This window comes from Cariama cristata, unplaced genomic scaffold (genome assembly GCF_000690535.1).
Source record: "Cariama cristata isolate BGI_N322 unplaced genomic scaffold, ASM69053v1 scaffold26816, whole genome shotgun sequence".
Lineage (NCBI taxonomy): Eukaryota > Metazoa > Chordata > Aves > Cariamiformes > Cariamidae > Cariama > Cariama cristata.
In genome coordinates, this window is record NW_009623204.1 from 42,381 (window position 1) to 61,183 (window position 18,803).

The window sequence follows — 18,803 nt, forward strand, 5'->3', positions numbered from 1 at the left end:
TAAGGGCTAGACCCCTCTGCACTAGTACAACTACAGCACCTGTAAAGCATCATCATACTGCAGATGACAGCATAAGCACACTGTACGTCCTGAAACAACCTCAGTATGCTGTGGAACAATAGGGTCATACTTTGTGAAAACACAATTCTTAACGCAGCGCTGCAGTGACATAGCTGTATTGACTTCACTCTGGCCAGGTGACAGTCTGTTGTCAGTCAATGCATTAGATCAGCTGCAGTAACAACTATATGAATTGCAATGACAGTATAGTACAGCCTGCACCAGCGTACCAACAATTACCACATTGAAACAACCTTACTGCATGCAATGATGCAGACCCACCACCAGAAACAACTCACAGTCACCTCAGCAAAGAGTGTAACGGCCTTGAGTGTAGTGGGGCAGCATAGCAAGCAGTGATACGGTTAATCTCATCGTTAGTGTCACAAACCCACAACACATAGTGATACAGTTACAACATGATAACCACAGCCACACTGCCTGCAAACACATATTGATGCCACTGACGATGACACAAAATCACCTGAAATATCACAACTACATCTCTCAAATTATATTATCATTGCTACTCTGAACAACACAAATGGGATCATACTTGCAGTGACACACTCAGCTGCTGGCTGTCTGCTCAAAAACTCAGACCTTCTTAAACACATTACACATCTCTTCTCTCTGTGCTACTTTCCACTTAAACAATTGAGTTAAAAATTTTCTCCAAGATAGTCAGTGTCCTGGGGCAGTATCTAAAAAAACAACTTTCAGGATGGGGACTGTGCAGATCCCCCTGCCTCACACTCCACCTGAAGGAGGCATTTCTACTTTCCCAGTAGGAAAATGAAATCATAGGCCAGGTAGGAAAATCCCCAAGCTGAACACTGTCAAAACCCTGACCTGCAGTCAGAGTCCTGCCATTTGGAGTGAGGGAAGAGAAAACCACCTGTAACAAAAGCAATGCTTCTCAGTATGGGGTATTGTGATAATAGCAGTCAGAAAATTATGCATGCAGGACCAAGGAGAAGTGCAGTAATGCTGCTCACCCTGCAGCAACAGGACTAACGATGGAAATGCTCCTACTGCTAGTAGGCAGCACCCTGTTCTGCACAGCTGAACCCCAGTTTGAAGAGTACGGTGAAACACCTGCACTGATACAGCTAACAATCTTTGGAAAACACCACCAGACCTGCCGAAATGTTGGTGACCCTTTATTGCCCCCCTCACTGACACAGCCCTGCATCATTTACTTCAATGTAAATCACTCTAATCATCAAAATGACAGATGAAGAAAGGAAAGGAGGAACTTCTGCATCCTCAGGTTTGCTCCCCCATCTCCGCTGGGGATTCCTTTACTGCAAACAGCCCTAGTATTATTATCATTTACAGTAGCAATCACTCCGTCCCCTCCTCTCCCACAAACCTACTGCTGATATTAGCACTGATCATACTAACAAGCCTGTGGGTTTTATTACTACTGATACTAATAATACTGGACACATTACGTCTGCTCCCGCCAATAACAGGCTGCAGATATGATCCCTGCTAATGCTGATAATACTGGGGGATATTATCTCTGCCATTGTCGGCACTGCAGATATTATTGCCAGTAATGCTGTCAAATACTACAGATATTGTCAGGGACCAAGATTAATAATGCTGAGAATGTTACAGCACCAGCCTCACTGGAAGACGAATCCCAGATGAGAATTTGCATCTATAGAGGAAGTCTATTTGTGGCCTGCTATAGAGAGAAAAAGCAATCTCTAACAGGAGTGGTTTTATAAAGGTCCCAAAAGTTTCACCCAGCTGGAGATGCTGTGGTATGAGGGAACAGTTTGAAATACTGTTTTCATATTATATAATTATCTGTCTATCTATCCATCCCATCTATCTACCCATCCTTCTGTTTCTCCACATCTCTCCCTTTTTCTCCTTATTCAGTGCTCAAGACTACAGTGTAAGTGATACTAATTTTTTGTTAGTGCCTCTGGATCACCCCAATTCTCATCCTTTCAGCTATCAGTCAGGGTTTACGGAACAACAGAAATATTTGCATATTATTTTTCCTCTTTATCCTTCTGGACTTCTGCTGCTCCTTAGTCTGACAGTGACCCTGCTGAGCTTGGCCTGCCATCACAGCACAGTACAACATTAGGATCATGAAGAGCCAGGAATTCCTGTTTCTAGCTGCAGCTTGATACTGCAAGACACTCCGTGGTCTCGGGAAAGTCATTACACGCTGCAGGGCTACTTCTGCCTCTGCAAGATGGTGGGTGTAAGTGGTGGGTAAGGTCAGAGGGAAATTACAGCATCATTGGCAGTGCCCATAGACTGCAAGAAATGGCACACACTGTGCTACAGAAGTGGTGGTGAAGTTTTTTAGCCAAATCATTTAAAGAGTCATAGCAGACCAACTCTCTGCTTCGTCTAATCTGTCATGGAAGTCAGAGGGTTTACAATCTCTGGTCAAAAACTGAAACAAAAGAAAGGCATGGTCTTAACAGGGCAAATCCTGACCATCCTTCCTAGGTACTCACCTGAGGAAGACACACTGAGTTTTGAGGAAAGACTTGTGATCTGACAGTTCCTTGTTGTGACAAGTAGACACTCAGAGCTACCTCCCTGCTAGCTAGCTCTCTCAATGCCATAGTCTCCCCAGGCCATCCTTGCCATTGCAACCAGCACATTTGGTAGGTTGGGATTTCCCTTCTTCCCTCTAACTCCCTGTGAGGGACACACCTGGCTGTCAGCGTCCATCGCTGAGCCCACCTCATGCATCTGTCTGGCTCCGTCTGTCCAACTCGGGAGTTCTGCTACATCATCTTGACACATAATTATCTCTTCTCTTCTTAGTCATCTGTACTACTGTCTAATGTAGGCACCAGCTGCAGCAAGGAGGACCTGGGGAGGGGGTGTGCTCAGATAGAGGCTCCACTGTCTTTCTCCCACCCTGTTCCCCTCAGCCATCACAGAGGTTGCTAACAAGGTTTTCAGAACTGGGGATTCAGGAGCAGCTTGGTACTTCCCCCTCTTTATGCTGCATTCCTCACATAGGAATCCTTGCAGCAGAGCTGGTCCAACAGAGCAGAAAGAAAGAGACAGCAGTGTTGCTTCTTCTGCCTCCTTTAGGGAAGAGCCACCCCCAAAATGCTGGGAAAGTAGATGTGCGTTGGGAGCTCATAAGGGCTTTTCAACGTGAGAATAAACCCTGCAGTTAAGAAACTGCAAGAAAACAGTGCTCAGAAGCTCTGGGAAATACTGAGAAGGTGTATGCACCTAGCATGAGCATGAAAGAAATACCTGCACTGGATTTCTTGCCAGGCTTTTCTAATCCCCATCTCAGCTAGGAACACTCAGAGCCCTCAGAGCTACAGGGAAGACTGCCCAGGAAGGAGTGCAGGTCACTGGCTGTGCAAAACCTCCTCTTGGACCCTTCTAGCCTTAGGACCCAACCTTGCAAAGTAATGGTATCTTTCAGCATTTCTTAAGGCCAGTGTGAGCCCAGATAACTCAACTCTTGGCTAGGGGTGTTCAGCAGCTGGCAGGGGGTCCCATGTGAGGTTTCTCTGGGACAGGAGCGTGACATCTCCCTGCAGCAGATATCTGGGATGGCAGGATAAAGGCTGTTCTCTAAGGCAGTTGCAGCTGTGTCATGTATCTGCCACCTAAAACTCTGAGAGCTAAAGACAAGCAGCGTCTGCAGGACTGACTGGTACCTTTTTGATTCCAAGTGGGATAAGGGGGCTCTTGGCCAACAGCAGGGAGTTGCAGAAGTGTTGCTTGCCCTTCATAAATCAGATCTGGGATGAATTAAGGACAGACACAGAGAGTTGTTCTTACTGTCAATATATCATTGTGAAGTGTCATAGTCTTAGATGGCTGCTTGGTTGTTTCTGTGTTTAATTGTACTGCTCCAAAAAAGCTCAGGTTCTGAGGCTGGAAGTGACTGTGTGGCTGCATCTAAAGTGGGATGATCTTTCCCAGTATTTGGAAAGAATACCTGCTAAAGCCAGATTGAACTGCTTCACTTCAAATTGAGATATGGAGGCACCATGTTGAGAGCTGGTGGTCACCACGCTGGACTGTATGAGAACAGAGGTTCACAAAAACCCCAACTAACTGCCAAGACATTTGCACAACCATTAGAGAAACTTGTCAGTCAGTTTGAAATGTCACTGTTTCCTGTAAATGTAATAATGGGAAATGCTGGAGGGGTTTGCAATGTTTGCAGTCTCTTATTCCTGACATTTTTTGACTTTGAGGTGTTGACTCAGCCCTTCCATTGCTACACTTTTCTCTTAGCTGGGCCCTACTGCCATCTAGCTGGGAAATGGATCTTCCTCTGGGGCCTGATCCAATTTCCAATGACATCAGCAAAAATCTTCCCATTTGCTTTAACAGGAGCTGGATTAGGTCCTTGCCTGTAGTTTTACTTTGTATTAGGGAGAAAGGGGTCATGATGACTGCCTTTTTTTCTTGGGATTATTGTGTTTATTTGGATCAAAAACTTACACATGTGAACCTCACCAGAACCAGTGCTGAGAAAATTACTAGCAAACCCCCCTAAATGCAGCATGTCTATCAGGAGAGCTTTTTCTTCTCACCACGTATCACAGAGAACCCTCATGTTCTCTTGCACTGCACAGCCTTGGAGTTACAGCACACGCAGCACACTGAGCCACCTGTACTGCTAAGAGGTCCCCACACACAACAGGCAACAGTGGAAAACAACATACTGAAGGCAGGGCTGAACCGAACAAACTGGTCAGGCACTAGCCTTAGAAAAGTTTGCCTCCGGGCCCTCAATTTTTGCATGCATCAAATTAAAAGAGCAAGATTTAAGAAAAAAAATTTACGTAGCCACCATAAGATCACCAAGACCTTACCCACCCCTCCTGACTCAGTCCAGGCCTGAGGCTCCAGCTTTTGGTTCATTTCAGGATTCATTTTGCCCTAAAGTCCTTCCCAGCAGGTAGGAAGGAAAAGGAGATAGCTTAATCCTAATTCCTTAGAGCCCTAGCAAAAGGCTTAGATGACAACCTTAGGGCCCCAGTACTCAGAAGACCTCCTGTTCTGCCTTCAGACTGTTGCAAGCATGGCAGTTCTGCTGTGGTAGATGCTACCCATTGAAAACTGGACCCTTACGATCACCAGCTAATGTAGCTCATGGCACTTCACAGGGCAGGAACTTGTTTGCAAGGGGAATGGAAGGTAACTCCCACATTGCTGGTGCTTCTCTGAGATGGCATTTTGTTTGAAAACGAGTTAGTCGGGGAAACCATGTTTACCCGCAGTTCAAAGTCCGGGCACCTGCTGGCACCTGGGGAGTTCAGTTCCAGCCACTTCCAGCAGTGAATGAACTTGGGATCAGCTCCAGCAATGGAGACGGCTCTCTGCCTGCCGAGCAGATGTCTGGAGATGCAGCCTGTCATGAAAGGGCCTCGGAAGAAGAGCATTCCAAGCCAGCAGGGCAGTGGCGGAGAACTGGTCTCTGTTGCTAAAACTGATCTAGCCCCTGGAGCAGCTGCAAACCTTGGCCTGAAATTGGAGCCTGTACATGGGGACAAAGAATATAAAAGGGAGGATGAGCTTCTCCCCTCCCCCTACCTTCATCACGTTTCCTCTTCTCGCCATTCGACCGAGGAATCCCCAGGATCCCGTTAATGGAGTAAGAGCCCACTGGATCATTGGAGGCACTGGAGACGGGAGGGGATGCTGTGCTGGGCACTGAACAAAAGGAAAAGGGAAAAAGGGCCATGAGGAGAGCAGCACAGCACTCGGGGATCCAGCTGAAAGCTACGCATGCCAGCAGTCTCATAGGAAAGCGTGGACACTAAGCAGACTCCCAGTCCCTCACACTGAAGGATTCATACTCGCTCTACTCCTAATGTTGCTGCATCCCAGCTTTGCCAGTCCAGTCCTATACTGTGGCTCCACAGCCTTCCAGTACAAGGCCACTAATAACAAGCAAGTGTATTCCATCAAGAAGCTAAACCTTGTTGTTATATCCCAGTTCAGAGCAGGCTTCCCAGTGCATGCCATGGTAACAGACTGCAATGCTGCAGAGGCCACATTCTCTGGTGACTTCCTAGTCCATCCGTATTTTGCCAGAACATTTCCTCTCGGCATTTTTCCACCAGGAGTGCACATGTTCTGTCTTAGGTGGACCAGCTTCTTACATGTCCACCCAAAACACTCATTGAAAAATTACCTTCTTAGCATAGGTTAGAACCACTTCAGTGTCAGGCCAATAAATTCAGTTCCTTACTAGAACAAACAGTGAGTTTGATACATACTTCAACCCACATAGATAAAAATCTAGTGTCTTCCTTTTGCACTGACCAGTGTCAAGAGGCAGACTCCTCCTGCCACTCAGGGCTGTCCAAGATTGCTCATGAGCTTCCAATATATCAGAAATGACAAGTCATCCAGATTAGAAATGCTCACTTCATGATATTCAGGGCTTTAGAGTATAGAACAAGTAGAGCTATGCATCCAGTAGGCATGCCCATTATGTCCCAGCATGTCCCAGTAATGGGGAGAATATCCCAATTCTCTTATAGGCCACTACCCGTCATTCAGCTCATAAAGCACTGACCTAAAGCAATCAGTACCTCCGATATAAGCCTTCCAGGATAGAGCAGAACCTGTCAACATTATCTGATATAGACCCAACTTCCCAGTATATCCCAGAGCAATGAGAGACTCCAGTAGCAGCACTCACAATCACTATCCCAGCTCAGCCAATGCATTCCCTAGACATTACACTACTTTTCCAAGCAGCAATAATATCTGCCAACTCCATCTGTTGTGGTCAGTGATTCCCAGTCCAGTGAGCAAGTCCAGATTAAAAGGGCATGCAGACCACCACCAATTGTGGTCCTGAACACAATTCATGTAGAGGATTGTATCTGCCAGCTCTGTCCCATGTAGACCAGCAGTTTCCAGTAAATCCTTGTATTCAGGTACAGCAGGAGATTTTCAGTAACCAACAGTACATAAGACAGTGTGTTAGGCCACGAAAAAGCCACTGTATTTCACAGTATCCCAGAATGCTCTGAATTATTACTGGATAAAGCTATGCTACCAGCAGCAGACATATGCACCATGCAGCCCACAGAGCAAAAAGTACCTCGTCACACATCTAGCCCAGTACCTTTAAACACAACAGACTAGGAGACATTTGGTCACTTTATTACAGCCTCCATCTTCTGCTCACCTTGATAAACCCATCTACCCCAGCAGAAAATGCATTTTCTCAGTGAAATACACCCATGGGACACCTGACTGCAGAGCTAGAACAGTGAAGAACTCGGTTGTGAGGCATCAGGAATATCTTACCCGTGTCTGTGTGTTACTAGCTCTAAGAAATGGATCAGTTCCAGCAAAGGGAGAGAAGAAAAACTGGGAGAGAGAGGGGAAAAGGGAGTCAAGAGTAAGAAGGAGACAAAAGGTAAAGACTGGTGCTTAGACAGGATACCAGTAAATACTTCTCTCTAGGGAGGCAAAGGAGAGAGCGTGAACGTGGAATGGATGTTAAGGCAGAACCACTCTGGGCAAACACCTGCCTTGTGCTGGTTTCTCTGCCATGATTCCCTTCTCTGTAATGCAATGGGGGAAACGAAGAACAGAAACCTCTGATTTCCATTGAGGTTTCTTTCCCCTCACCCCCTCCTCCCTTTTGCTCTGTTTAGCATCTGCTTGTCAGACTTTGTTGCCTCAACTAAGCTTCATCCTCATTCCTACTTGTCCTGTCACCACCCTTCATGCCAGTCTTCTTACCAATAGTATGTCCTGGTGCAGTCACACCTGTCCCGCTCCCATCTGGTGTTGGGTGAAAAGGTTGCTGAACTTTGGTTCTGATGATCCTGGAAAAGAGCAAAACATGTTCAGAACTCAATCGCAACTTCTCTGTGCCTGTGCATACCCGCAATCCCAGCTATCAGAACCTGAAGGTCTGATCTGAGCTCTGGGTGCAGCAGAGTGGCTTCATTTGCCTCCCGTGGTCCTGATTCTACTGCATTAGTGGTCCAGTTCCCAGAGAATTGTCCTTCCTCTGCTCTGTCATCTTTTCCCCAAGCTTGGATATTCACTGCATAACTATGGTGCTCCATGAACGAGCTGGGATCTCCTGTGTGTTAGCAACAGCATTATCATTTATGATCTGATCTGCCAGCATGATCACAAGGCAGTCTTTGCAGCTAACAGATCTAGTGCTGGATTTACAAATGGTGTAGATTTAATTTTGTTGTGTACCTGAAAAATACCTTTCTGGCATAGAACTGAATGCTCTGAACTGATGCAAGGCTTGCCCAAAGCCCTTGCCTTTCATAAATGAGAAGGTGGGAGCAGAAGTCATCTGTAGGAAGTGGTGAAGGGATATAGATCACCAGGAAAAAGAAGCTCCAGCAAAGAGGCCAAAACTTGATGTTTATCAGGTGGTGAATGAACACAGCATGGGAACTCAAAAAGATGTCTCAGTGAATGCCACAAAGCTCATAGTGCAGCTCAGAATGAAAATAAACTGAACTATAATTGTCAGTGCTCTGTTTCTTGTTACATGAAATCTTTCACCTCTAGGTCACTGGTTTAAATCCAGCTGAGGTCAGTAGTGAAAGAAAATCACTAGCACCTGCTGCTTGACTGGCAAGGACCCTGCCTACTGGCAAATGCTGGGTATCTGTGACTCAGGAACGACTGTCTCACCAAGGAACTCAGCAAATAAGCCATGACCTGTGGAGGCCATGGAGACCAGATTCCTTTCTGAGGTTTAAATGAGCCTCTCCAATTAGGGTGAAGGCTGCAGATGCTCTTTAGCCTGAGTTACTGGAACTCTCAACCCTGCATTATATTAGCTTCAACTTCTCCCCAAAAGTCTCTCCAGAAAGTGAAAGCAAGTAACACATTCTCCCTGCCCACCCGAGCGCTTACCTTAAAGATTTGTTCTATAGAAAAAGTTAGCAAAACTTTAAGGAGCAAATGTGTGGCTAGTGGGCAGTATGGCATGGATAGAGATAGGTGGAGACATTGAGAGAGCATTTTTGAAGAAGCACAACTCTTGAGAGTGAAATCTTCTTAGGAAAAGAAAGGTATTTCAGAGCGTACCTCAGCATGTTAGGAAACTCCAATAGACACATAATGAAGCCTGGGCAGTAGCTGGAGTGGCAGAGAGGCTGCCTGGGACATAGCTGGAGACAGGGAATGTCAAAGCTCTAGCTGGGGATGGAGATCCAGATCCTCACCCCTGGTCAGTGGTACCAGGGGCCCTAAACTATAGCTGCCGAGGACCTATACAGAAGGTGTCTGAGGGCCTCAGGGCCAGATTCTGACGTCATGCTGATTTGCACTACCTGAGGAGATGATCTGAGAAGTCTGTGCTAGGGCAAATAATATAACTTTTTTCTTCTTTTCTGTTTTTTTCTTTTCTCTTCTCTCACATTCCCCCTAAAACCCCCTGAAGTGCCACTCTGGTTGTGTGAGTTTATTGATTTCCCCCAGCCCAGAGAAACAGAAAGAGGGGATGGGGTGCAGGCAAAGGGATGGAAATAGAAAGCTATAAATTATTTGTGACAGGAAAGCAATAGTGCCAGAGTGCTGAGCACAAGTCCCGTGTCACTATTAGATTCCTTTTAGCCTGATGACACTGTAAAAGAGGTTAAGTGTCTGATGGAATCGTACACCTTGGGGGCAGGGGCAGTCCAGGAGCAGAACAAGCCACAGAGAGCAGGTATATCAATTCTCCAGGCCAATAATATTCCCCTCATTGATCGCAACACAAAGTTCAAAAATCTCATTATAGCCAGGCAGACCTAGAACTTTTTAAAAATCAATAGAGTGATATAATGTATGTATACTTTGTATAAATGTATCTATCCATCCATCCATCCATCCATCTATCCAAAATCTGCCTGAGGGGGTCTAAGTTAACCTACACATTATACTGTGTTATGGTCTATTGTAATGTAGCATAGTGAATGGATTAGAAGATTTCCCCTGCAGCCTTAGATGACATATTATAAAACGTCCTGTTAGCACTGAGGTGACATCAGACGGTTCCATTCATACTGAGATATGACATCAGATTCACCATTCGTACTGGGACGTGGCATCAGACAGCTCAGCTTCTACTAAGGGGAATCGTAAGATGAGCTTAATTATACTGAGATGGCTGATCAGGCTGTGCTGAATCATGCTGCATGAAAATTGCAAAGTTTCGAAAAGCCATTCAGAGTAAAAACAGCCTGTGAAACGATGGTGGTATAAAATGCCTGTCCATAATGCTTCTAAAACCCAGGCAGGGGATGAAGAGGAAGGCTCAATTTCCTTCCCTGTTCAGTTCGCAGTCTCTCAGCTGAGAATGCCAGTTAGTGCCAGCTGTGACTGTCTTTACTGAGATGTGTCCATTAGGAGCTGGAATGAGACTCACCAGCTCATTTCACCGAGTAGCCGTCAGCTGGTAATGATTTTCGGTCACTACCAACCAGAGCCAGATTTCAGCTAGTGACCCAGAGGTGTCAAAAACCTTCCCCTCCTAAGAATGAAACTGGTTTTATGTCAAGAGAAAGCGTCTGGAAACAGTAAGCAAAGGGGAGCAGTTTTGGTTGTGCAACCTCCAGTGGCTTGGGTCAAATAATTCTTAACATCAAATGCACGGCGAATCTAATGAGGTCTCAGGTAGAAGGTATTTTCTAAAAGAAGAGGCAGGTTATGAAGAGGTTCTCCCCAGCAATGTTCCTTTGCCCTACAGTCATGACCGAACTCTAGTGTTGTAAGGAAAGAGGAGAAATTTCAGTGCCCCGATGCTCAGTACGGAATACTGCAGTGCATCCCCCTGCGTCGATTCATTTAGGGACGGTGATAAACAGCAGGATAGCTAGGCATCACTGTTGCTGCTTTAAGAGGCTTTGAGTGAGTCTGTCCTACACAAGACCACCTAATGAAACAGCAGATGAAAGATGAACAGAGCTGACCTGGTCCTGTAGCAACAGATGCAGCATAATAATGCTGTCTTTAAACTCTGGGATTGCTGAAAGGTTCTCACCCTTACCTGAGACTGAAATATGCACCAAGCCAGCTCTGCTGCCTCAAACCTAGGATTTCTGGATTACTGCTGTGTAAGAGAGAGCAAAACCTTGATCACCTCTTGCTGCCTTTGATGGCTTGTTCTTTCCTCTAGATATTGGAGAAAGACAGGCCTTTTTGCAGAAAACTTCCTCAGCCCTTCCCAAAAGCAGAAGGGACACAATTCCTGGCACACCAGTCAGCAGTGCTGATTTCTTGAAGTAAATACTGATATTTTCAAATGTCTGTCTTTTCTCCAAAAGAAATTGTCACTTTGGACTAAATTCATCCCTGCTCTAATTCCATCACAGTCAGTGACTCCAATAACAGCATTTGTGTTTAATTAGGGGCATAAACTAGTACTTACTGTAAATACCCATTTTTCATTTTCCAGTGGGAGGTTTTGGCACAAGTCGTCTACTTTAAGTTTCGGAGAATATACACAGATTTAATATATAACCTTCTGAAGTTTCAGCAACAGGGCATTTATAGATCTTTGATTGCAGTAAAGCAACTGAACTTCATTTCACAATCTGAATTTAATATGCAATATTATCTTAAGTAATGGCATATAATGTCATTACAGTACATAGTATCATGCTGTGAATTATACATCCATTCCTGGAATTCATGAGTTATCATAGTGGGCTTGTAGTAACTCTTTCTAGAGTTAATACTGCATACAGCTCCAGCTGAAACCAACTGCCTGTTTCCAAATACCTTTGACTTTCTTAAACATTCAGATTAGAGCATGAATTTCCAATGTTTGATTTCTATTTTGTTATTTTCAGCAGTTTTAATGCAATTCCTTTTGCTGATTCTGAATACAGATGGACAGACAAAAATCATGTCTCCTAGTATGACAATTGTAACAAACTCTAATCAAATTTGGTCAAGAATGTAGAAAGAAATATTAGAAGTTAAAATTAGCTAAGCCATAGTCCATAGTCCTTCTCATAGTCTGAGAAACAGAACTTTCTTTCAATCCTTGTAAATAAGAAAGTAAAAAAATCACTTCTAAACCTGTCCAGGTTCCTATGACAGATCATAGGAAATGTCCCTCCCTTCTCTGACATTTCTATCCAAACTCTTGTATAGCTGACATACCCTGTCGTTTCTCCTCTCTTAGTATTGCCAGCAGAGTCTTTAGACAGTATCTCAAATAAAAAATCATACTAGGGCTGATCAGAGGGAGATGAGGTAGGTCTGAATCATCTGGGGTCCCAATATAGCAATTCTTTTAATCCTGGAAGAAGAGGTGAAGTTGCACTAAGGGAAAGAGTGGTGTGTCCTGCTGCCCCAAGGAGACGCTGACAGATGTCAGAAAGCACCGGTATTCTCACTTTGATCATATTCCTTTGTCATGGATTATTTTTCAGAGTGGAAGGATACACTCAGCAGAGCACCAAACTCCTTGTAATTGTTTTGGAGTATTCATATTTTAAATGCTCCATATTAGAAGCACATTACAAGACCCCAGGGTGTGCATTACTGGGCAATTAAAGCGGTTCTTGGAAGGCTAACATTGCGAAGCTTCAGCCTTTTCTCTGCAGCGTGTCCAAGGGCGGCTGTGATGGCGAAGGAACACACACCCTGCTGTGCCGCACTGCTTAATTAGCGCAGGGCTGTACGGCTGAGCCATGGGCTGTGCCGGCAGTGGAGACAAGGCAGCCTTCTGGGGACTTGGTGCAGGGCTAAGTGAGACAGTGATGCCTTCTCTGCATCAGATTGCTTCCTACAAAAGGGCTCATGACCATCCCAGTGATGCTGGTGTCAAAGCACGCCTGAGGAAAAGAGGGAGAACATGGGATGGGAAGAGGCAGGTTGGGCTCCTTGGTGACAGCCCCCATGGAGCCAACAATATCCCATCTGCAGATTGGTGCTGCACAGGCATAAAGAGCTCTGAACATGGCTTTGGTTCCATTAGGAGAGAGTCTTACGTTTCTGTGCATGGGTCAAGACACAGCTGAATTCAGAGTTAGGCAAAAGAAAGGAGGGGGGGGGGAAGTCTTGTTTGCATAAACAAAGTTCAACATGGAAAGCAAGCTTCATAGCATGGTGAAAAAAAACAACTAAGGGATTTCGGGGGTGAAAAAGTCCGATAGTTAGAGCCTAATCCGACTTAGGGAAAGGGCTTCAGTTCCTTGCTTTGTCATAGACCTCTCATCAAGACTTTGGACAAATGGCATTTCTCTCTGTGCTCTGTTTCCTGCCTGAAGTGTGAAGATAGGAGCATTGCCGTGCCACCTGGGGCACAGTGAGGACAGCTGGAAGGAGGAGTGAAGGGCTCAGACTCTCTAATAACAGGGGCCAAGTAAGTGCTTCAGCGAGCTGTAGCACAGTATTGGCTTCGTTCCCCTGCTTGAAGCAGAAGTGACATGTACCCTGCTGACAGTGGCTGTACGTGAAGGGAAGGGAGGTCGGCAAAGGCAACAGGAGCTGTATTTCAGCTGCACTGGCTTTGGTGGTTGCGTTTGAATTTGCAGCAGCAGATGTAGTTGGGAAGATCAAAGCTGCAGTTGCCCCCCAAAAGCCACAACGTAATTTCCATTAAGATATGGGGGGCAGTAGCTTCTCCTACTGCTCTCAAAATCTACCGCAACACTTGCAACCCTCAGAACAACAGCTGACGTTGGCAGCAGCAGCAGACTCAGCTTCATTGCTAGCTGGCCTGAGGCTCTGGCACTGTCTGCCAAGATAGCAGAATGCCTTCAAACCCTGCCATATTCAGGGGCCACAAGCAGTATTCACACATTCAAACTCTCTCCTGTCATAAAAATTGCATTTCCTTCTCCCTGCCTTTTCGAAAGGGAGAGAGAAGAAGGGTGATCATGTACTACATTAGTATATAAGCACAAGTATGACAGATTAATTAGATTGATTAGATAGAGTGATAATCCTAAAAGGTGCCTGAAGAGGGATTATCTGTTTTCCGGAAGCTTCCAAATAGATGAAGGGTCGAAATGGAGATGCCTTACATACCTCAAAACACAATCCCAGCCCTCCCTGAGAAGATTTGACTCCTTATCTGCTGTTAATCCCTGTAGGTCCATCAACCTCACCGGAGAAAGCCCAGTCCTGCCTTTTTCTCTCACTGTATTTCTTGGCTGCACTCTGAGGAGAGGCAGAATTCACAGCAGCAGTTTTACTATCTGAAGGGCTTAGAGGGGAGCTAGGATTTTTTTGTTGTTTTAAATCAGTGACCCATGATGACACCATATGGTTTTATTTCATTTAATTTGAGCAGAGCATTAACGTTCAGCTTCTAGCAGATCTCTGCCCATTCCAGTTCTACTGTGCTACACGGTACAAGTCCAGACATAAGGAAGAGGGGTGGAAGGAAAGAAAGGTGAAGATGCCTGCCTTCTGGGAGGGGGGAGATCTGCCAGGCAGGTGGGTTGGTTTGCCAACTCATTCTGCTGAGCAGTTACACACAACTTCAAACCACTGATACTGATGGGGTTCGCAGCAGTCAGCCCCATGTGTATAGGTTGCCTAGTCTGACCTCCCAGAATAAACTGCTGCATTAGGCTTCAAGAAACATTTTCCCATTCATCCAAGTGGACTTGTGTTAGGGTGCAAAACCCACCTGGGAAACAGAAGGTGTGCTTGAATAGTTGCTGTGTTGTGCAAAGCTGTGGCTACACAGCCATCAGGACCTGGGCTGGCTGGCGTAAAGCTGGCTAAAGTATATCTACATGAGCTGCAGTCAAGCAGTGACTGCAGCATAGAAATGTCCTCAGGCAGGTGTTTCTAGTTTTATTACACTCAGTTCATGTTTGTAAGGCTTTCTTCACAGTCAGGAAAGCCAGAAAGTCATTAAAATCCAAACATCTAGAAGATGTCATACAGTTTACAAAATATTGGAAGCAAACTCAATCCTGAGTGTAGATGTTTGACATCCTGGGTTGAAGGTGAATTAAGGAAATCTTAAAGGACAGAAAGAGTTCTGCTGGTCTTGGACGTAGAAACACAAGCCTGGGAGGAACCACCTGGGTCATCAAGTCCAAATTCTAATATCATAGGCAACCACGGATCAGACGTTCAGCTCACAGCACCCATGAAAGTATCCATCCCAGCAGCTACAGACCTACCATTCCCTCTCAACAAACTCATAATCTCTGCAATGAAAGACCAAAAGCTGTAAAAATGGCAAGCCACAGGAAGACAGCAGGAGAGATGCATTGCCAGTGGCTAGATCCCCTTCACTACCAAGAGATTTCTGCCATGAAAATGTCCAGAGATTTTGAGCTCTTAGGAATTAATAATTTTCTAAGAGTACACCTGCATTGCAATGACTGTTGTTCAAAGCGACATCTTCTGTTACCTACGGACTGGCGGGCTTGGGTCCTGCTAGCAGCGTTGCTGCAGCAGCATGGAGCTGGCGTAGGGTACAGCCCCACGAGCTGCCAGCACACCGGTGACTGCCACGCAGCACGGGCCGGAACTGTCAGAACAGCAGCTGTGCCAGCAGGTGAGTTAAGAAGACCTACAGAAACACATGGACTTGCCAAGGTTAAATATCTTAATCTGGAGCATGGGAACTTTTAATTGAAAGCTTTGCTTTGAGCCCGTTTCCAGTTATTAAAATTCAGGAGTCTGTGCTGAATTCCTTGTGGACATTCATTTTGATTAACAGAAGACATGTGTGTACTAGGAAAGGAGTCTTGAACTGGGAGGAATCAGATAAATGTAGATAACATTATCAACTCTCCTGCAAGTTATGCCATACCTGATATTTTGTGCAAAACCTCAGATCTTGAAGATAAGCAATTATTTCAGCTTTCATTTAATACCAAGGTATTTCTGGCTTTCCTGGCTGCAAAGACCAGGTGGAAGTGGGACCTGACTGCGTCCCAAGGGGCCAGAACTGGAGGCAAAGGAAAAAACCCCAAATACATTCTTATTTACAGCCTTGTGAATTTTATGCCAGTCTCTTTGTTTTGGAGGGTATTGACTCAGGACTTTTAACTTTTGGGCTTGGCAGCATTGTGTATTAGCTGTGTATTATCTCTGTATCCTGTAGAGTGCTCCATTGCAGTACGTGCTTGCGTGTGTTGGGTAAGTAAATGATTCCCTTTACATGGGTGTCACTGTGTGTGCCTCCCTTACATTTGTCAGAACTGGTGAAAATTTTATAGTATACCCCTTACCAGTAGAAGATGTTTGCCCAAAACCAAAACAAAACCAGTGCTGGGAATGTGTCAATTTAGATCTAATGTTACTTTACCTTGGGATTTAAAGAAATTAACAAAATTGTGAGAAGAATTTAAGCCTTATTAGAATGGAAAAATTGGGGGGGGGGGGATCCCTTTAAAATTACCTTTTTAGGGTGAATGAGAGACTATACTAAAATAATAAAAATTAGAATAATATACTTAGATTTTATTGAAACAGCAGGTCCCAACTACACTGAAATGTAGCTGGAGAATTTTATTAAAGTTCTGATTCAAAACCGCATTGAAAAGTTGAAAATTTCCACAGAGAACCTGAATCTTTCTTTTTCTGTTCTAGTCCTCACTGTTCTTGGTATTATTTATTCCTTGCTTTATCATGCCGCCCAAAGCAGTCAGGCACAGGTGAGCACTTCAGGGCGTGGGTGCTACATAGGCTCCCAGCATAAAGTTGGTGCCCGTCTCCACAGAAGATAGTCTAGTTTCCATATTTATAGGACAAAGCCATCTTTTTATAATGAAAAGACAAATCTGTAGCGAGTCTGCTTGGCTCATGTAAGTCACTATCAGGTCTAATGTTTAGAGAATACAACCTATATGTTTGTTTATGTATCTATATTGTGTTTGCAAATGCACTAACATTTGTCTCTTAGTATGTTTTAGTTTACCACACAATATGCCTACTTGTTTATCTTTGCCTGTAAGTCTGCATTTATAACTGTGGCTATATGGAGTTAGACATGTGGGTCACATATTATATATTCAGACCCCATGAAGAATTAATAAACATTTAGTCAACCATTACAGTTTTTAACAGAGTTTAATGGGCAAATAGCCTGTTCAGATCTGCGGCCTGTAACCATCACCAGCTAGCTATGTGGATGTTTTTGTACAGCACCAAGCACAGTTATTACAAATAATAAGTCTTAAGTACCTAAAACTCATCCGTAACAAAGCCATAGTATCCATGATGTAATATCTAACATATCTGAATACTGATACATAATTAATGTGGCACCTTGCTGTATTATAAGGCCCATACCTCTGTGTACAGTTGCGTAGTTATGTAAGTTTGTGAGTGTGGGTCTGCTCTGTTTCTAAATCGCGTATCTGGCGTCCATCCCATTAACTGCAGAGCTATGGGTTTCTGTGGGTCTTCATGAACCTATTATTTCTACCCTTTTCTGTTACAATTGCAATGGCTGATAGAGTATGCTGGACTTTTGGGTCCCCTTTTCCTGGATCCTGTATAAATACAGTCTCTGTCTATAGGAGTTAGCAGTCTAAGGTTTTACCTACATACGGCTGTGCAAAATAACTAATTTGAATTAACTGAATGTGTGAAATTAAAGTGGTCTAGTTAAACTACATTACATCTCTGACTCCCTTGTTTAGAATTAAGGCAGCTTTAATTTAGTTTAGCTTAATTCACTTTGGAAATGAAGTAAACTAAATTCAATTTAGGACACTCAAATTTGAATGAGCATCCGAACAATGTTTTAATGCTTTTAACCAATGCACTTGCAAAGTTAATTCAGATTAATTTTCTCGTTTACCCCTGTGTAAACAAGCATGTTGCCTATTCCCTGTCAATGAAACCATCTCAGCTGAGACTCTTTCAACAACTCCAAATTGACAAACAGCCTCACAAGAGCAGCAGTTTAAATGATCCTCACACACACACAAGTGTTTCCTCATCCCTACATCCCCATACAGGCAACTTTGCTCCCTGTGAGCTTTAGTGATCCCTAAGACTGATTTGTCCAGAGCTTGACATGCTGAGCCAGGCACTAGCTGGGATAAACATAGAGGACATGCAGAAATTTTTTTAACACTATCTGAAGATGTGAGTTATAAATATTTAATTACTCAAATTTTACAGTTTAGGCTTTTGCAGTGGAATACTGTATTGCAAATTACAAGATATTCTTTCTGAATTACAGTATTCTAGAGAATTTTAGTGATTTTATCCAGTTCCATTCTTTCAAAACATGGTCCCCTTAATCTGAATTAAGCACTTGTTCACCTAATGAATTGGAATAACTCCAGCTGTAAATTGGCATGTATTTAATTTTTTAATCTAACTTAGATTGGACAAGATCAGATGCAATCAGGATTCATAGGTGGAGGAGTACAGAGGAACATAGGTGATGGTATTTAAAAAATTTTACTACCCTCACAATTTTTTCTTGACTATATTGTAGTCTAAGAAGACAGGAGGTAGCATAAAGTGGCTCAAAGATTCTATCTTGCCATTTTTAAAGGGCAGTTGCAAAATCAATCATGAACAAAACAATCGTAGAAATAACACGGAAGCATATTTGTAATGCAAAAAAATAGTAATCTTTTTTAAGTATCATTATGGAAACTTCAAACTTTTCATTACCTTGCTTAGTTTTAAAACCACACTGTATATTTGGTCAAAAGGCATCTTTGGAGGACAATGCTGTCAACGTTATTTTTATCACAATGCGAAAAAGCCCTTGAAAAATTGCCTTTTGGAAAATCTTCACTCAGACAAAGCACCTGCCCTAAATTGTTGCTAAAAAGTCA

The 18,803-nt window shown here is 44.0% G+C and overlaps 1 protein-coding gene across 1 annotated transcript in view; it reads right to left on the bottom strand.

The window, feature by feature from the left end:
* PAX5 (paired box 5) overlaps positions 1-7,883 on the bottom strand; it is a gene marked incomplete at both ends in the record, with an annotated part of 48,899 nt that extends 41,016 nt beyond the window's left edge. The window contains 2 exons of the mRNA XM_009702651.1: positions 5,623-5,742; positions 7,798-7,883. Coding sequence (XP_009700953.1) covers positions 5,623-5,742; positions 7,798-7,883 — 206 coding nt within the window. The remainder of the gene's footprint in view (positions 1-5,622; positions 5,743-7,797) is intronic.
* Between the last annotated feature and the right edge of the window lie 10,920 nt (positions 7,884-18,803).